At 37.2% G+C, this 15,365-nt stretch overlaps 1 protein-coding gene across 4 annotated transcripts in view; it reads left to right on the top strand.

Annotated features, from left to right (window-relative positions):
• Positions 1-12,977, top strand: part of LOC129274897 (dynein axonemal heavy chain 2-like) — a 49,216-nt gene extending 36,239 nt beyond the window's left edge. For all 4 annotated transcript variants that reach the window (XM_064108299.1, XM_064108298.1, XM_064108301.1 and 1 more), the window contains 7 exons: positions 276-477; positions 2,759-2,895; positions 6,130-6,227; positions 6,497-6,692; positions 7,196-7,401; positions 8,385-8,937; positions 9,487-12,977. In XM_064108299.1, the coding sequence (XP_063964369.1) occupies positions 276-477; positions 2,759-2,895; positions 6,130-6,227; positions 6,497-6,692; positions 7,196-7,401; positions 8,385-8,937; positions 9,487-9,852 (1,758 nt within the window). In that variant the 3' untranslated portion in view covers positions 9,853-12,977. The remainder of the gene's footprint in view (positions 1-275; positions 478-2,758; positions 2,896-6,129; positions 6,228-6,496; positions 6,693-7,195; positions 7,402-8,384; positions 8,938-9,486) is intronic.
• The last annotated feature ends 2,388 nt before the right edge of the window (positions 12,978-15,365 follow it).

Below are 15,365 nucleotides of genomic sequence, written 5' to 3'. Positions count from 1 at the left end.
GAGTTAGATTGTCCCAGAAGTCACGTGTCGAAATATATCCTATTTCTTGTTTTCCCCATTCATATTTAGCCTTTTTAATTTGGTTAGAATTTTGATGTGATTATGTTTGCCTCATTTTAAAAACACTAATTTTCTTCTGTTAATGAGCCACAGATGCAGCCACATATATTATTATTCTAGATCCACAATGATATGGTGACAAATAATCTTAGTTTCACATACTTTATCATGAAATCTGTGTTTACTGCAACTTACTTTCACGTTATCTTTAATAGCACATTGTGACTCCTGCATCTAATGTTGAAAAAACCCTGCCTGCCAAGCCCGTAGAGAAGACAAAGCGGGACGACGCAACGACAACAGACGCAATGTCCCAAGCTGCTCCTAGTCAGTCCAGTATCTACGAGGGTATAGAGGTCCATTCAGACTTCAAACTGATCTTCGTCACGACAGCAGATAGCAAGACACCTCTTCCAGGTACGTGGGGGTGGGGAGCTTTTCATGGAACAAATGTTCAGTGAAATTCACTGATAACTCTTATAAGCTGCTGAAATCCTCATATCAGATTGGTTCAAAAGTGAAAGGGTTGACAATGAATCTGATTGCAAAGAAGCAACAAAATGCGGCCTAAAAACCAATTTTAGAAGTGTACTTAGCTCTTTCAAGAATAGGCTCTCTTGGAGACGTCTTCACTCGGTAGAGCGATGAAACAAAGAGGACGTTTAACATGCGTGCTAGCAGGATGTTGGTGTGAACGGAAGTAGTAGTGGTCATGGGTTCGCCGGGAGGTGTCGCTTTTGTGTAAAAATCTGTGTACTGTGTATTCGAGGGCAGTTCATGAAACATGAACTAGCTAAAGTAGATGGATGCATCACGATTATTGAAGTAAATCAAATTTGTCCTTTAAATTCACTGATACAACGTTTCACAAAACGCTCCCCTGATATTTCGATTTCCATTAAGATTATTCAAGCTTTGACTGATTTTGGGGGGAAACGATAAGAGCTGTGACTGTCAGTTTTTTTAATTTGTTTTGATTTGAAGAATTGCCAGAGGATAAAATGCTCATTAAAAAAATCCTGAGCCCTGCAACTCTAACATTATTTGATATTCTAATCACTCATGAAATGAAATTGGCCAATGAGGATGGAGGTTGCATGCTCAGAATGTCAAACATATTCACAAGTAACCAATCATAGCAGTTGTTAGCAATTTGGAAATGATTTGAAATTTCTGTGCTTCATGATGATAAAATTGGATTTAGGTGTCTAATAAAATTGGATTTAGGTGTTTAATGAAAAAAAAAACCAGGGCCCCATTTCATAAAGACTTACAACTATGGTTACTTTGCCATGGTAACAATGCTCAGTAGCCAATCACAATCAAGGTTTATATGGTAGTTACAATAATGGTCAAACTAGCATAGTGAAACAGACCCCAGGACCCGTCTTACAAAGAGTTATAATATATATTTTTTCTGTCATAACTCTAAAAATTTAACTCTGAAAATTCATCGCAAGCCCGAATATGATTTCACAGCAAGCAACTTGCTGTTTTGTAGCGGTTTTATTAGCCCCTTAGAAAAGCGGCTAGAAAATGGCAAATTTTGTCCACTTCCCACAGCTTTTCTCAATGTGTCTCCAAACCGTCTTACAAAGCATTTGCAATAGAAAATCTATCGCACTTGCTTTGTAAAATCTATTGGTGTTTAATCAAATGAGCTAACTGAGGCTACAACCTTCCAAAATAGCCTGGTCACGATTCTTAACTAAATAATGACATGGGGAGCGTTTTGGCCCAGTGGATTAGTATTTGGATTTGGATCGTGTTTTCCAATCCCAGCCATGGCTTAGTTTTCCTTCCGCAAGAAATTTATCCACATTGTGCTGCACTCCGCCAAGGTGAGGTAAATGGGTTCCTCATAGGAATTGATTCCTTGAAATACATGTTAAAGTGATTACGGCCATCAAGCTAAAGCCGGGATAATGGGATCCAACTCCTTCGGAAGCACATAGAGATGTTATTATCATAATCATAATGTGATAAGTGCTGCACAATAACTTTTTATTATTAAATGTATTGTATGGGCACTAGTATTCAACCCGGCATAATTCAAAGATTTTGAAAAATTCACCCAAATATTTAGAAATAGGGAATTTATCTTAATTTCATACTTTTTTTATTTCCAGGGTAATCTGTTGTCGGTATTTTCTTTATCAATCTGTCGACTGTATGCGCGGAGGAACGAATTATGCGGCGATGGCCTTTTGCACAGAAATGCACTAGTATTCAACCTAGTGATGATAGATAGCGAATTTCAAAATGGTTTGGATTGCTAAACTAGATCTAGATCTATGTAAGTCTCTGGCTTTGACTAATTCTCTGTTTGGTCTCATCTCAAATAGTCTAGTCCATAGTCGGACAGGACAAGGGCAGATTGAGAGACAGGGCCATCTTTCATTGCTAGGTTGAATACTAGTGCCGACGGATTGAATACTAGTGCCAAAAACCGTCGCCATATAATTCGATCACTCGTGCACACAGTCGACGGTTTGAAGAAAAAAATAACACGAAAAGAATAACCAGCATTTGCTCTTGGAAATAAGACAAGTCTGAAATTATGGTAAATTCCACATTTCTATAATTTTGAGGAAACTCTCCAAACGGGTTGAATACTAGTGCCCTTACGGTAGTTACAGTATATTATTATTATTATTATATTGGTTGATTACCTTTTGATGTAATGGCCACTCTACAGGGTTGGTCGTACAGAATGGCATGCAGGTGGCATGTCAGACCAATTCAAACTTCAAGGCAACGCTGAGGACGTTCTTCAACCAAGCCATGGCTGCCGTGGACCAACATAGACACATGGTCACCACAACCCAGGCTAAGGTAGGTTGCCCTCCTCTTCACGGGGACTCCATTTAATGTCCTATCTGAGGGACTGAGTGTTTTTCGCTGCAACAGAGTTGTTTGATATGAAACCGGGGAGTGGAATGTTAACACGTGATGCAGGCTTCGGTCAATCATCCGGGCGGAGTTGTACCCACAATTTATTCATTTTATTTATTCATTTCGGTATAAAAAACATTGCACATAGCAGCCTTACGGCTGAATTGCGTACAATTTACAAAAATGATTGATACATACATGTACAATACACATACAATAGTTGATAAAAATATAAGATATTGAAATAAGACATAAATAACTTAACTCTAGATTCAATGAATATTGGTAATAGGATTTAACAAATTAATTTACTAATGAATATTTTATAATATAATTCAAAACAGTTGCTTTGGGATGTATATTTCAAATAAATATGCCATCTTTCATATAATTCATGGACTCAATGCAAACCAATCACCTCTGCTGCAATAATTATACTATATGATCATAGGAGAGGCAGCCAACTGGTGTGCATGTATTAAGGCATTTTTCGGTGCAATTGTAGGATTAAGGATACAATGTTTAAGGTCATATAATTCATACAATATGAGTGGAAATGGAAATATCGACAAAACACTGATAAATTGCATTGGCAAACATGATAACGACTAACGGGAACAATCTGTGGTTGGAGACGCAGATGCTTCACCAACTGAGCCAACATGCTTGCTTTGACAGCATTGCATTCCACTATGTTTTTAGGATGAACCAATTTTGGTATGACCTTATTTTGAAGTCTAGATCTATTTCCTATAAGGCTCAATCGCACTGGGCACTGATTCCTTCAAGATACAATTTTACATCAAATATTTTACACTCCCTACATAAGCGGATACTGTTGGGACAGAAATTCTGCAATAGTGAGAGTAGGAAATATAAACATACTCCACTCCTGATGTATAATTTATCACTAACATGAATGAATTTTGTGATAGAGCAGGAAATGTACATTAATTCATTCTCCACTCCCTGTTTTAGCTAGCACTGGGACAAAGGAATTTTACGCAGTGGGAGCAGGAAATGTACATTAAATCATCCTCCACTCCCTGTTTTAGCCAGCACTGGGACAAAGGAATTTTACGACAGTGGGAGCAGGAAATGTACATTAAATCATTCTCCACTCCCTGTTTTAGCTAGCACTGGGACAAAGGAATTTTACGCAGTGGGAGCAGGAAATGTACATTAAATCATTCTCCACTCCCTGTTTTAGCCAGCACTGGGACAAAGGAATTTTACGCAGTGGGAGCAGGAAATGTACATTAAATCATTCTCCACTCCCTGTTTTAGCTAGCACTGGGACAAAGGAATTTTACGCAGTGGGAGCAGGAAATGTACATTAAATCATTCTCCACTCCCTGTTTTAGCTAGCACTGGGACAAAGGAATTTTACGACAGTGGGAGCAGGAAATGTACATTAAAAAACATTCTCCACTCCCTGTTTTAGCTAGCACTGGGACAAAGGAATTTTACGACAGTGGGAGCAGGAAATGTACATTAAATCATTCTCCACTCCCTGTTTTAGCTAGCACTGGGACAAAGGAATTTTACGACAGTGGGAGCAGGAAATGTACATTAAATCATTCTCCACTTCCTGTTTTAGCTAGCACTGGGACAAAGGAATTATACAACACTGAGAGCAGGATGTGTACATTAAAATCATTTTCCCCTCCCTGTGTAAGTAGGTATTGGCAGGAATAAATTGTTGAACAGTGAGAGCAGGGAGTTTGGCATCCTTGTCAAACAAGGGTATCATAGGAGTGCCCTGAAAACATTATTTTGCAAATACATGTATATGTGACCATTCACCTCAAAGCCAACAATACATGTAGGTTACCCAAAAGGATTTTTATTTTTTTTTATTTTTATTGAGTTTGAACAGGCAAATCAATATGCTCTTAAACTTTTCACACTTATCAGAAATAAACCACACAATTACTTGATTAAATGCAGAAGAAACTTTGTGAGAGCTTCAAAACCACCTTTTGAAGTTTGGGATCACTCAAACATGCGCTGTGCTTGCTGTGCGATCTCTGTGAAATTTCCAAGCTGTCCACCAGAAAGAAAACTTGTGTCAATTAAACTCTTCTATCTTGTTTTCTATTCATCTTTCCTACCTGAAATTTGACAATATAAAGAAGAGTTACTCTTTCAGATCAGCGATTTTTGTTTCCTTCTCTTTTTTTGTTGTTTTTGTTTCTTGAAGAACAAATTACTATTTTGGCTATTTACAGAGAACCCTTCCTGGTAATTTATTGTTGGTTTTAAGATGGCTGGTTACAAATATGAAAAGGTTTAACCCTATAGCGCCTACAGATTCCTATGCATAATGGCAATTACTCACTGGAGGAAACAATAAAACTGGTAATAAGTAGGCATTGTTCCAAACAAATGGAAATAGTTTTTTATAAATTTACTTTTGTTCATTACAAGTTATATTTATTTTGTAGCATAGGACCTGTTGAATAGAATGGTACATGGCAAGGTTCAATCAGATGTACGAATATTGACCTTTGACAATCGTTTGCAGAGCGAGAAGAAAAAAAACAAAAGTTCGGGTTTCAGCCGCCCCAGTCCCACGCCTTCAAAAAAATGTAAAGTATCACTGACAGAATACTAAAGTTTTCGGCAAATCTTGGATCAAATATGTCAAAAATTAATTCCAACTCACATCTAGATGTCACTCTGTGTGATATCCAACGTTTTGATGAACATATAGCAACGCCCGAGCTTCTTCGGCGAAGTAAGTGGTTTTCCGAGACATGGACGCAGCCATCTTTGCTGAGATCGACTGCGCAACAGTCTGGAACTTGCTACACACCGATGCATGTCAATCGTTTTTTTCTCTATTATACTCAATAGGAGCATACACTTTTCTATGCAGATCTATATAGCAGCCAACCTATACGGTATGCACATGCAATATTACCACGGTAAATCATAGACAAGAGATACTATAGCGCAAAGAAAACGTACGGGCGGTCTCGGGCGGTTCAGTGTGTAATAGAAAGGGCGGTCTCGGGCGGTTCAGGTGCTATAGGGTTAATGCAGTCAAGTTATGGCTTAAAAATTAGCAAAGTTTGTGTCCTGAAAGGTATTTTTCAATGTGATTGAAGAAATATCGAAACTCACTTTGTGACAATAAATACATCTATTTGTCTTTTTTTCCCTCACCAGAGCTTGACAGAGTTGGTGTTTTGTATGGCCCTTCTCCACACGGTACTCTCACACCGAAGGATGTTTTATCAGCTTGGCTTCAACAAAGACTACTCATGGTACGTGTTGTTTAGGCACAGATCCCCTACTGCTGCCTTTTGTTTTTTGTTTGTATTATTTAATTTCATTCTTACAACAAGGCTCAAAATGAACTGGAATTTGTATTTTATCATTCATACCACCATTCAAAACTTGATCGTTGTAGGTTTTAGTTTTCATATCAAATTCTCTTGCAGTTTCAGTGACAATCGGATCACAATAGCTTGTTTAGTGTGTGGTGGGCTGGAAGAAATATTCTTTACATCTACCGTTTTCCATCCATTCACAGGGGCGTGTCCGATTTGAAAGCTATGATGTCATGTCTTAATTGGTGCTATAAGGGGGAATCCCCGTGGGAGAGCATCAAGACGCTCAGAACCTTCATCAGCCAGCTGGTGTACGGTGGTCATGCTGATATTCTGGATGATGCAGAGACCGTGAATGCATTGATTGACAGCCTTCTACAGCCATGGGTAAACCTCAAGGTATGGGCAGATCAGTGAATTTGGTCTTTTATCTTCAAATTGGCAACAATCATCAAATATTTATTGATTCTAAAACAGTATACTTTTGACAAAAAAAAAAATCTGACCTGTCGGCCCAAAACCAACAAAATGTCCCCAAACATGAATTTTGAAATATTTGTTGAGTTTGAAAAAGCACATCCCAAGCTTTAAAAAGATATACAACTTGTCAAAATTGATCACCCACCCAGGTTATTGATTGAACAGTTAACCTTGGGCTTACAGACTTTCTCATACAATTAGTGTTGACTGCAATTACATTCATCAATCTTTAAAGATATCTCATGAATTCATTGTTTGTTGCAATTACTTTATTTTCAACTTTAAGAAGTAATTGCAGTTCTCTAATAATAATGACTAGATTTTAAGTGATATCAGATCTTGTTGTAAAATTTGTTTGATGAAAAATGGCCTTCTTATAGATTTTTATTGAACAATTTTTGTTTTCCCTTTTTTTTCATTAGAAAATGCCCTCTTCAATGGGAGCAGCCTCTCTCCTTGCCTCTCTTGTAAATGAGATGAGTCGAGGGAGGCGTTCTGGTAGCTCTGGTGGTAACATTGTTGCCAGGAGATTCCAGCATTTATTCAATACTATGCAGGACGATGTGGAACCGGCCCATCTTGGGCTGCCACCCTCTTCACAGCAGCTTCAAGAAGAACGGTCAAGCAGGTCAGTTACATCCTTCTAAGGAGTAGGAATATCTGAAATAATTTCTATTTCGTTAACCATGATAATTATCGCAGCCCTTGTCATCATTTTCAATGTATTATCATTTCAAGGCATCATTATCATCCCCTCCTACCAAAGCTGTGCACTACCAAAGATCTGGGGGTTGTTTCATAAAGCTGTTTGCAAGTTCAGCGACTTTAAGAACGACTGGTGATCCTTTCTTGTGGCAAATGATATTCACAATTAATGTTCATTGGTGATTATGTAGCGCGTAAGAAAGGTTCACCAGTCGTTCTTAAAGTCGCTCTTAACTTACGAACAGCTTTATGAAACACACACCTGGGGCCCGTAACACAAAGGTTAGCGATTAATCGTACGCTCAATTTTTACGATTGATTGTACATTGTAGTCAATGGAATCGATCGTAGAAAAATGTTCTACGATCATTGCTAAGCTTTGTGTTACGGGCCCCTGGAGTCTTTTAATCCCAAAGCCAGAGTTTGTACCCTTCACTGGACAGGACTTGTGTAGTGACTTGAGAAGAAGAAGTAGAAGAAGAATCATTGATATCATCATTGTTATCGTTATCCTTAATTATTAGCATCGGCAGCAGCAGTGTCATCATCATCATTTTCATCGTCTTTAGAATTAATGATAATTTCTGTATTTTTAAAGTGATTGTCATTTTCGTCATTGTCATCATTCAAAATAATTTTGATATTGTCACCTTCATCACCGCCATCATGATCATCGATATCATTATCATGATGATCGTCATCACCATCGTCATTTTCTTGTCATCTGTTCTATTTATCAGTGGTTTTGGGGTTGTCATTTCATTAATGACTTTGAAGCATTTATATCTCCAGCATTAGCTCTGTGCCATGAAATGAAAGTTATTATATCAGTCAAAATCTTGAAAAATGTTTTTAGAAGAAGAAACTCATACATTTTTTTGCGTTCTTGATCTCACATCTGTACAGGTATTTGTCCGAAGCTTTGCAGGCTCTTGAGCGCTATAGGCCTGACCATCACACCTGGTACCACCCGTCCTTGCCCAAGATCCTTCTCTCCCTGGAAGAAGAACTCACCAGCATCCCACCGCTGCCACCGCCACCTCCAGAATCCCTCAACCACCTGCAGAACTTCATCTCCAGCGAGGTCTCTGTCCTGTCCTGTTTCCTGGAAAGGGTCCACGCCGATGTAGATCTCCTCCTCAAGGCAGTGGTAGGCGAGGCAGCCCTCGCGCCAGACATCAACGATATCCTGTCTGCTCTCAGCTCCAACGTCATCCCATCCAGGTGGGCCCTTCGAAAGGGTGGTGTCCCGCCAAACAGGACGTTGCTGCCTGACTGGTTGAAGGACTTGAGGAAGAGAGTAGAGACATTGCAGGGATATGTGGATGCTGGTGAAGCAGTGTCCCCGTACTACAGACTGGACTCCTTTTCTCACCCAGAGGCATTCATGGATGCTGTTATGTTAGAACACGGGAGAAAGGAATATCTTGAGCTCCACCAGCTTCAGATGAACATTGAGGTAGAGGAACATTTACTCTTTATTAGAATCTTTTATTCATTTGCTTGTGCGACAACTTCCTCCACAGAAAATTATTTCTAAGGTATAGTAATAGCATTTACAAGTTGCCCATTATCTAGTTGCCAGGGCCCTGTTTAATAAAGACTGATAACTACAATAACTAAGTCGTATTGTAACTACCATGGAATTAAATATTGATTGGCTTGTGAGCCCTGTCACCGTGGTAGTTTTGTTATGAATTGGACTCCTGGAAGGTGTTTCACAAAACTGTTCGTAAGTTACGAGTGACAGCTGATAATGCTTTCTTAGTCGCAAAATCAACATCAATTAAAATTTTGTGTATTTTTATATCATTCACCACATGAAAGGGTCGCCAGTAACACCACATGAAAGGGTCGCCAGTAATGTGTTGAGTCACTCGTAAATTATGAACAGCTTTATGAAACACCAACCCGAGCTTTAAGATGAGTTGCCAATAAGAAAAAGTCCAGTGGTGATCATTTGTCTATAGTCGATAACATTGTCACTTTATTTTCTTTCAATCTCTAGGTGACGGGCATGGAGCGATGTCCATCAAAGCCCCCAGAACAGGGGGTCTACCTGTGGGGCCTCACCCTGCACAACGCCGGCTGGGACCCCAAGCGTTCTGTCATCCAGCTTCCGACCACCAACACCCCATCCCACCAGTCGTCGGCCCTCCCTGTGATCTGGCTCAAGCCTGGACCCATTGCAGACCCTGCTCGGACAGGAAGCGAGAAAGGATCGCCACTCTCCACCTTCCTGTGTCCGGTCCACTGTGGAGATGTCCATCCCGAGGAGCTTCATAGGAGCGAGGCCGTCCTCAAGGTTGACCTGTCCTGTACCTTGGATTCCAACATGTGGAAACTCAAGAGAGTCTATGCCACATCTTCATAGATTAATTACAACAATAATGTCTCCTTTAGCCATGGTTTATTCACTTCAGCCCAGTAGGTGATCTAGTAGGCCTAGGGACCTGGCCTTGAAGGATTATCTGCAGTATTGCCAGTGGGAGTGCTCGGACAATGCCCAGCACCCCTAGTAAAAAATGTTTAATAATCCTCCATGGCTAGGTCCCTGAGTAGGCCCTGTATAACATAATAAGATATTACCACTCGTCTACTTTCCATTGTGTTGAGTGCAGATTGTTAGAAGGCTACAAAGATTCGGCCAAGGATTGAACCTACAACCTCCTGTTTATGAGTTGGGGCTCTACTACTGAGCCACAATACCGGGAATGTAGGCACTTTACCATTGGCTGATCTTCAAAAGCCCTCTTTAACATTATAAGTTATGACAACCCATTTGCTTTCAATTATGTCAAGTGCCCAACCAGAATGCAGAAGGTTTTTTATTTTGTTAAGTCTTTGGTATGACTCTGCCGAAGGTTGAACCTATGACCTCCCGCTCATGAGGCAGGGGGCCTGCGCTACTGAGCAACCATGCCCAGTATGTCTCCACTTTCTAGACAACGGAAACAAAAGATCATTTCTCTTGCCTCGGTTTGTCTTATATACATTGGGTGATTTCAAATTCAGTGTTGATCTTCCGGTGTTGGTGTTTGGTTTCCCACTTGAATATAACACCAAACATAAATGAAGACGGTCCTGAAAAGTCACTCACTAGGTGTTGAGCTGTCAATAGTGTGATATGGATCACTTGTGTAAACTCGGAATAGGTTTTGGAGCCAGGAAACATAATCCAAATTGCTTCTAACACCAACACTGAACTTGAAATCACCCATTACCTTGACAGAATGAGTAGATTAATGATCTTGTATGCTTGCAATAATTCAATTGGAATTGCAATCTTAATAAGGAGAGCTGTAATCTATTCGTACATTGGACTTTCTCTATTGTCACTCTGCTTCATGAGCTTTGGAATTGAAGCCATGATAATTTGAAAGCATTATAAATGTTCAACTTTAATTCATCAGAATTTTGTGTCTATAAATTGGAAAATATCAAATTCCGTCCAATTATATATATATGCCATGTCACAAAAATAACTCTGTTTTCATTTTTACTGTATTTCGATGTCAGATATCTGATTGAACTTGCAATTATTATGTAATACCTTTATTATACAGTGAAATACAAAAGAAATATTGAACCAGAAGTATTTTATAAAATTGTGTTGATATACATACATGTACTATAAATTGTGTATACTCACATGTAGATATATATTTATTGTTAGTTTTAATGTACAGCTTATGCAAATTTATCAGGTTGTTTTTCATTTGATTGTTGTGAAGTTTAATACAGCCCAAATAAATCAATCAAAATGGGATAAGATTATGTTGCGAGTATGCTTTCAAACACTTTATTGTTCATCCATCCATATTTCTACATTCATGTATTAATGTAAAATTTTATGCAGAGAACCTTGATATCATTCCATCCATTAAACTTTATTCTGGTCACGCAAATGTATTTCTATGATATCCTGATGTATGATGTATAGTATATAGAAAGATTATTAAATGTATTTCAGGAATGTTTTTACTACAAATTTTACTTTCAATGTAGTAGGTTGGAAAAGATATATATACATGTATAAACTGTTCTGTAAGATATGAAATTAGAGAATTGAGGAGATATGCATGTGGAAAAACCTTGTGGAGTAATTTCCTGTATTAATGATGTGCCATACATCTTGGGACTGCAGAAATCTGGGTCACCGTCTTTCAAAGAGTTACGATTGATTCGATCAAACACAACCATGGAAAGCCAGCAACATCAACATCTGAAGTTCATATTTGTTCAAAATATTTTAAAGGTTATGATGTATATTCATAAATTCATTGTTTCCTTGAAAATTCAGTGTACCTCACCCGCGACTGACTGGAATACTCCCCAGGGAGTGGAGGATGTGCACACATTGTGTGCGGGAATGACTGATTGAATCCGATGACCGGGGTAATAATATATCTGTAAAGCGCTTAGACACGTCGTTCCGATGTATTAAGCGCTATATAAAAAACGGATTATTATATTATTATTTCTTTACAAAGGACATTGTGCAAATTTCCTGTGGAAAAATTATGACATTGATGGATTTTCATACAGATGAGATTGATCAGATCAATCGTAACTCTTTGTAAGACGGGGCCCTGTTCCACTTAAAGCGAAATTCTACTTCAAAGATTTAGATAAGACATGATTTTGTTCAATCTTGTGGATGTGTTTCACAGAGAGTTAATAGGCATGACTAAAAGTTGCTTTTCAGTTCTAAATTGCGTGGAATGTAAGATTCATCATTATTTTTTGCTCAGAGGATGCAAGCTACTTTTTGTTATTCATCAATGAGATTGTGGGTTCAATGTTATGATGCGTTAGGTGCTTTGGCTTTTATGCATGACTATAATTCACACTTAAATCTTCGTGAAATTGTCCCCGGGTCTAAAAAATTGCGGTGACTGAGAGAAGATTGACATAATATGCAGACTCTGCTCTATGTGCTATTAGTGACTTAAAAAAAAAGGAAAACTTCATGTGCAGGCATTTTAGTCGATCCCACCTAAAGAATTATTACTTTCCTGTCCATGCATGTTCTCTATCTAATTAAATTAACTCTTCCATTCTAAATAGTTGAAATACCTTGAGACTTGTATATGGATTTAAATAAAGAGTTTTTTTATATTTTATATTCATAGTTGTAGATATGTAAAAGAAATGCAAAATGACTGTCAGAAAAGATAAAGCTATAAATGCAACACAATTTTCTATTGCAGATTTTACTTGTATTCATTTTAGAGTGCACACATGATGTAATGCGTACATGAATATATTTGCTCAAAGTCTTTCTTTAGTAATGGTTTATCAATGTTAATATGCCTGGTTAAAACATTCCACTTGTTAATGATATGCTTTTACATTCATAGCTTTTTCTGTCAAATAATTCAGATCCTAAATCACATGTATATAATACAATATTGTTGTACTTAGAATGTATTTATTGTGAAGTTTGTGTTAAAAAAAAAACAGATTGTAGTGTGATAATAAACATGAACATAAATACCTTACATGGATTTGATTTTGAATGATTTTTGTTAATATTCATTTTGTAAGTGCATGCAGATGTTAAATGGTATGTGAAATGTGCTCTACAGGAACTGTTCATTATTATTTTTTTATTATTATTATTCATATCACTTTTATTGTTATTATTACAATTGTTTATTAATATTATTGTTGGTATTTTCTCTCTCTTCACATTTTTGGCCACTCTCATCAAATCATTTCCTAGTTAACTCATTGGATTGTATTATTATTACAATATTTCACTTCATTTGGCTAGAATAAGATTATGAATGTCTTAAATTTTTTTTCCACATTATTCTCAGTCAAATTGCAAATTTAGCGAGCTTAGTCATTTGTTTATTTAACCATCTGGTAATATAACAAAACTGAGCCTTTTTAGCCCAGGGAAAGGGGTGGAGGCTGGTTATACCAAAAAAAACCAAAGAAAATCAAAAGCTCTCCATATTTTTTTTTTCACATTGAATAAATGACGTAGAAATTAGCTCAAGTATCTTTTTGAAACCAATTTCGGTCTGATACGCATTTTGGAAGTTCCGAAATATATATATAGTTGTGTCTGTCAAAAAAATTGATGAAAATAGGGATTTCATGTATGAATCCATAGCAAATTCTGTATATCTAGCCGAAAATTCATAACTTTATTTTGTTGTTTTATACTTTTACTGATTAAAAATATGAATTTTGATTTTTTGTTGTTTTTGGTCGAAATAGTGCCACTGACGGTTTCCACCCAAAAGCAAAATTAAGAAAAGAAAAAAATAGACAGTAAAAAAATATTTTAAAAAGTAAGGCATGATCAGGTAGGTATTTTTTTTTCTCTTTCACCCATAACAGGGGCATTTATTTTCAACAAAAATTCATTTCATATACACATCGTTTTTAAACAAAACTCATAGATACATTTCCAAAGCAACAGGCAAATTATACATTTCTTTCTTTCTTCTTTTCCTCAGAATCTTATTGATATCTAATCTTAATTTCAATTCTCTGACAAAAGTAAACCATAATTTATTTTCTCTTTCTTCTTTTCTATGTAAGTTTCTAAAAATTAACATCTTATAAATACTCCAAAGTGCTATTGTTATAATATCAATCTTCTTTTCTTTGTAATTTTTCAACAAAATATCGACATGAAAACAAAGGTCTACGTCATACACATTTTTAATCATTATGAATAAATTATAAAAGAAATGCCTATTCAAACTACAATACAAAAAAGCATGTATTAAATCTTCTTTGATATTACAAACTTCACATTTATCATCATTGGTCCAATTGCCATAAAAACAACATCCTCTTCGTAGGAATTAAGTTATACAACAATTTTAAATTGAATTGTTTCAATTTGTTTTCCCCTATAATTTCTCTGAAAGACATTCTTCCAATTTATAGGACTATCGGCAAAGTCAGCCCAATATGTAGGAGCGTCGTTTGTTTTGTCATGTGTTAATAAAATGTGGTAAAATAGCTTGCTGGAACAGAACTTAAGTTGTTCGTCTTTTCCCTTCAGTGGTATTTTTTGGAATGTCCAACGTAATACCATCTGTTAAATCATTCAACCAAATTTTCGGTATCGCCCTTTGTAGTTTAGAATAATCAAACAGGGCTCTTGCTTTTGTTTTCTCGGATTCAAAATATTCTTTCAGTTTCGTAAGAGATACAAATTTTCCTTCGATACAAATATCTTTCAGAAAAATTATTTTGCTAGCGTACCAATCTCTATAGAAAAATGGTTGATTATGATATACAATATATTTATTATACCATAGAATCTGTGTGTTCGATAACAAATCATCTTTTTTTTGGTGGATTCTTTCAAGTGTGACCATTACCCTTTTTACACAGGATTTTCTTAGCCCCGGACTATCGCTAACCCCGTACTATCCTTAACCCGTACTATTTGTTTTCCTTTTTACACATGCCAAATTGTGATTGCTAACCCCGGATAAGGAATGCTTGCTTTTCACACACGAAACTCGCTAACCCCGGACTAGTGGTTTTTGTCGATCATTCGTAGTACAAGTACTTCACTCGTACCTTTTTACACACGCTACAATTTCCTTAACCCCGTACTATAGGTGGGGCCAAATTGCCATTTAGCCCCACCTATAGTATGGGGTTAAGCTTAGCCCACTTTCGTTTTACACTAGCGATCTTAACCCCGTACTATCGCTCTTAGCACCGCAATTGCTGGGATAACCCTGCTTTTTTGCAGGGCCAAATAATCCCGTACTAAAGGTGGGGTTAGCCCACTTTGCAAAAATGCTGTGTAAAAAGAAAGTGGGCTAAGCTTAACCCCGTACTATAGGTGGGGCTAAATGGCAATTTAGCCCCACCTATAGTACGGGGTTAAGGAAATTTTAG

The sequence above is a fragment of the Lytechinus pictus genome, chromosome 13, assembly GCF_037042905.1.
Source record: "Lytechinus pictus isolate F3 Inbred chromosome 13, Lp3.0, whole genome shotgun sequence".
Classification (NCBI taxonomy): Eukaryota; Metazoa; Echinodermata; class Echinoidea; order Temnopleuroida; family Toxopneustidae; genus Lytechinus; species Lytechinus pictus.
This window is presented reverse-complemented; position numbering and strand designations above follow the sequence as displayed.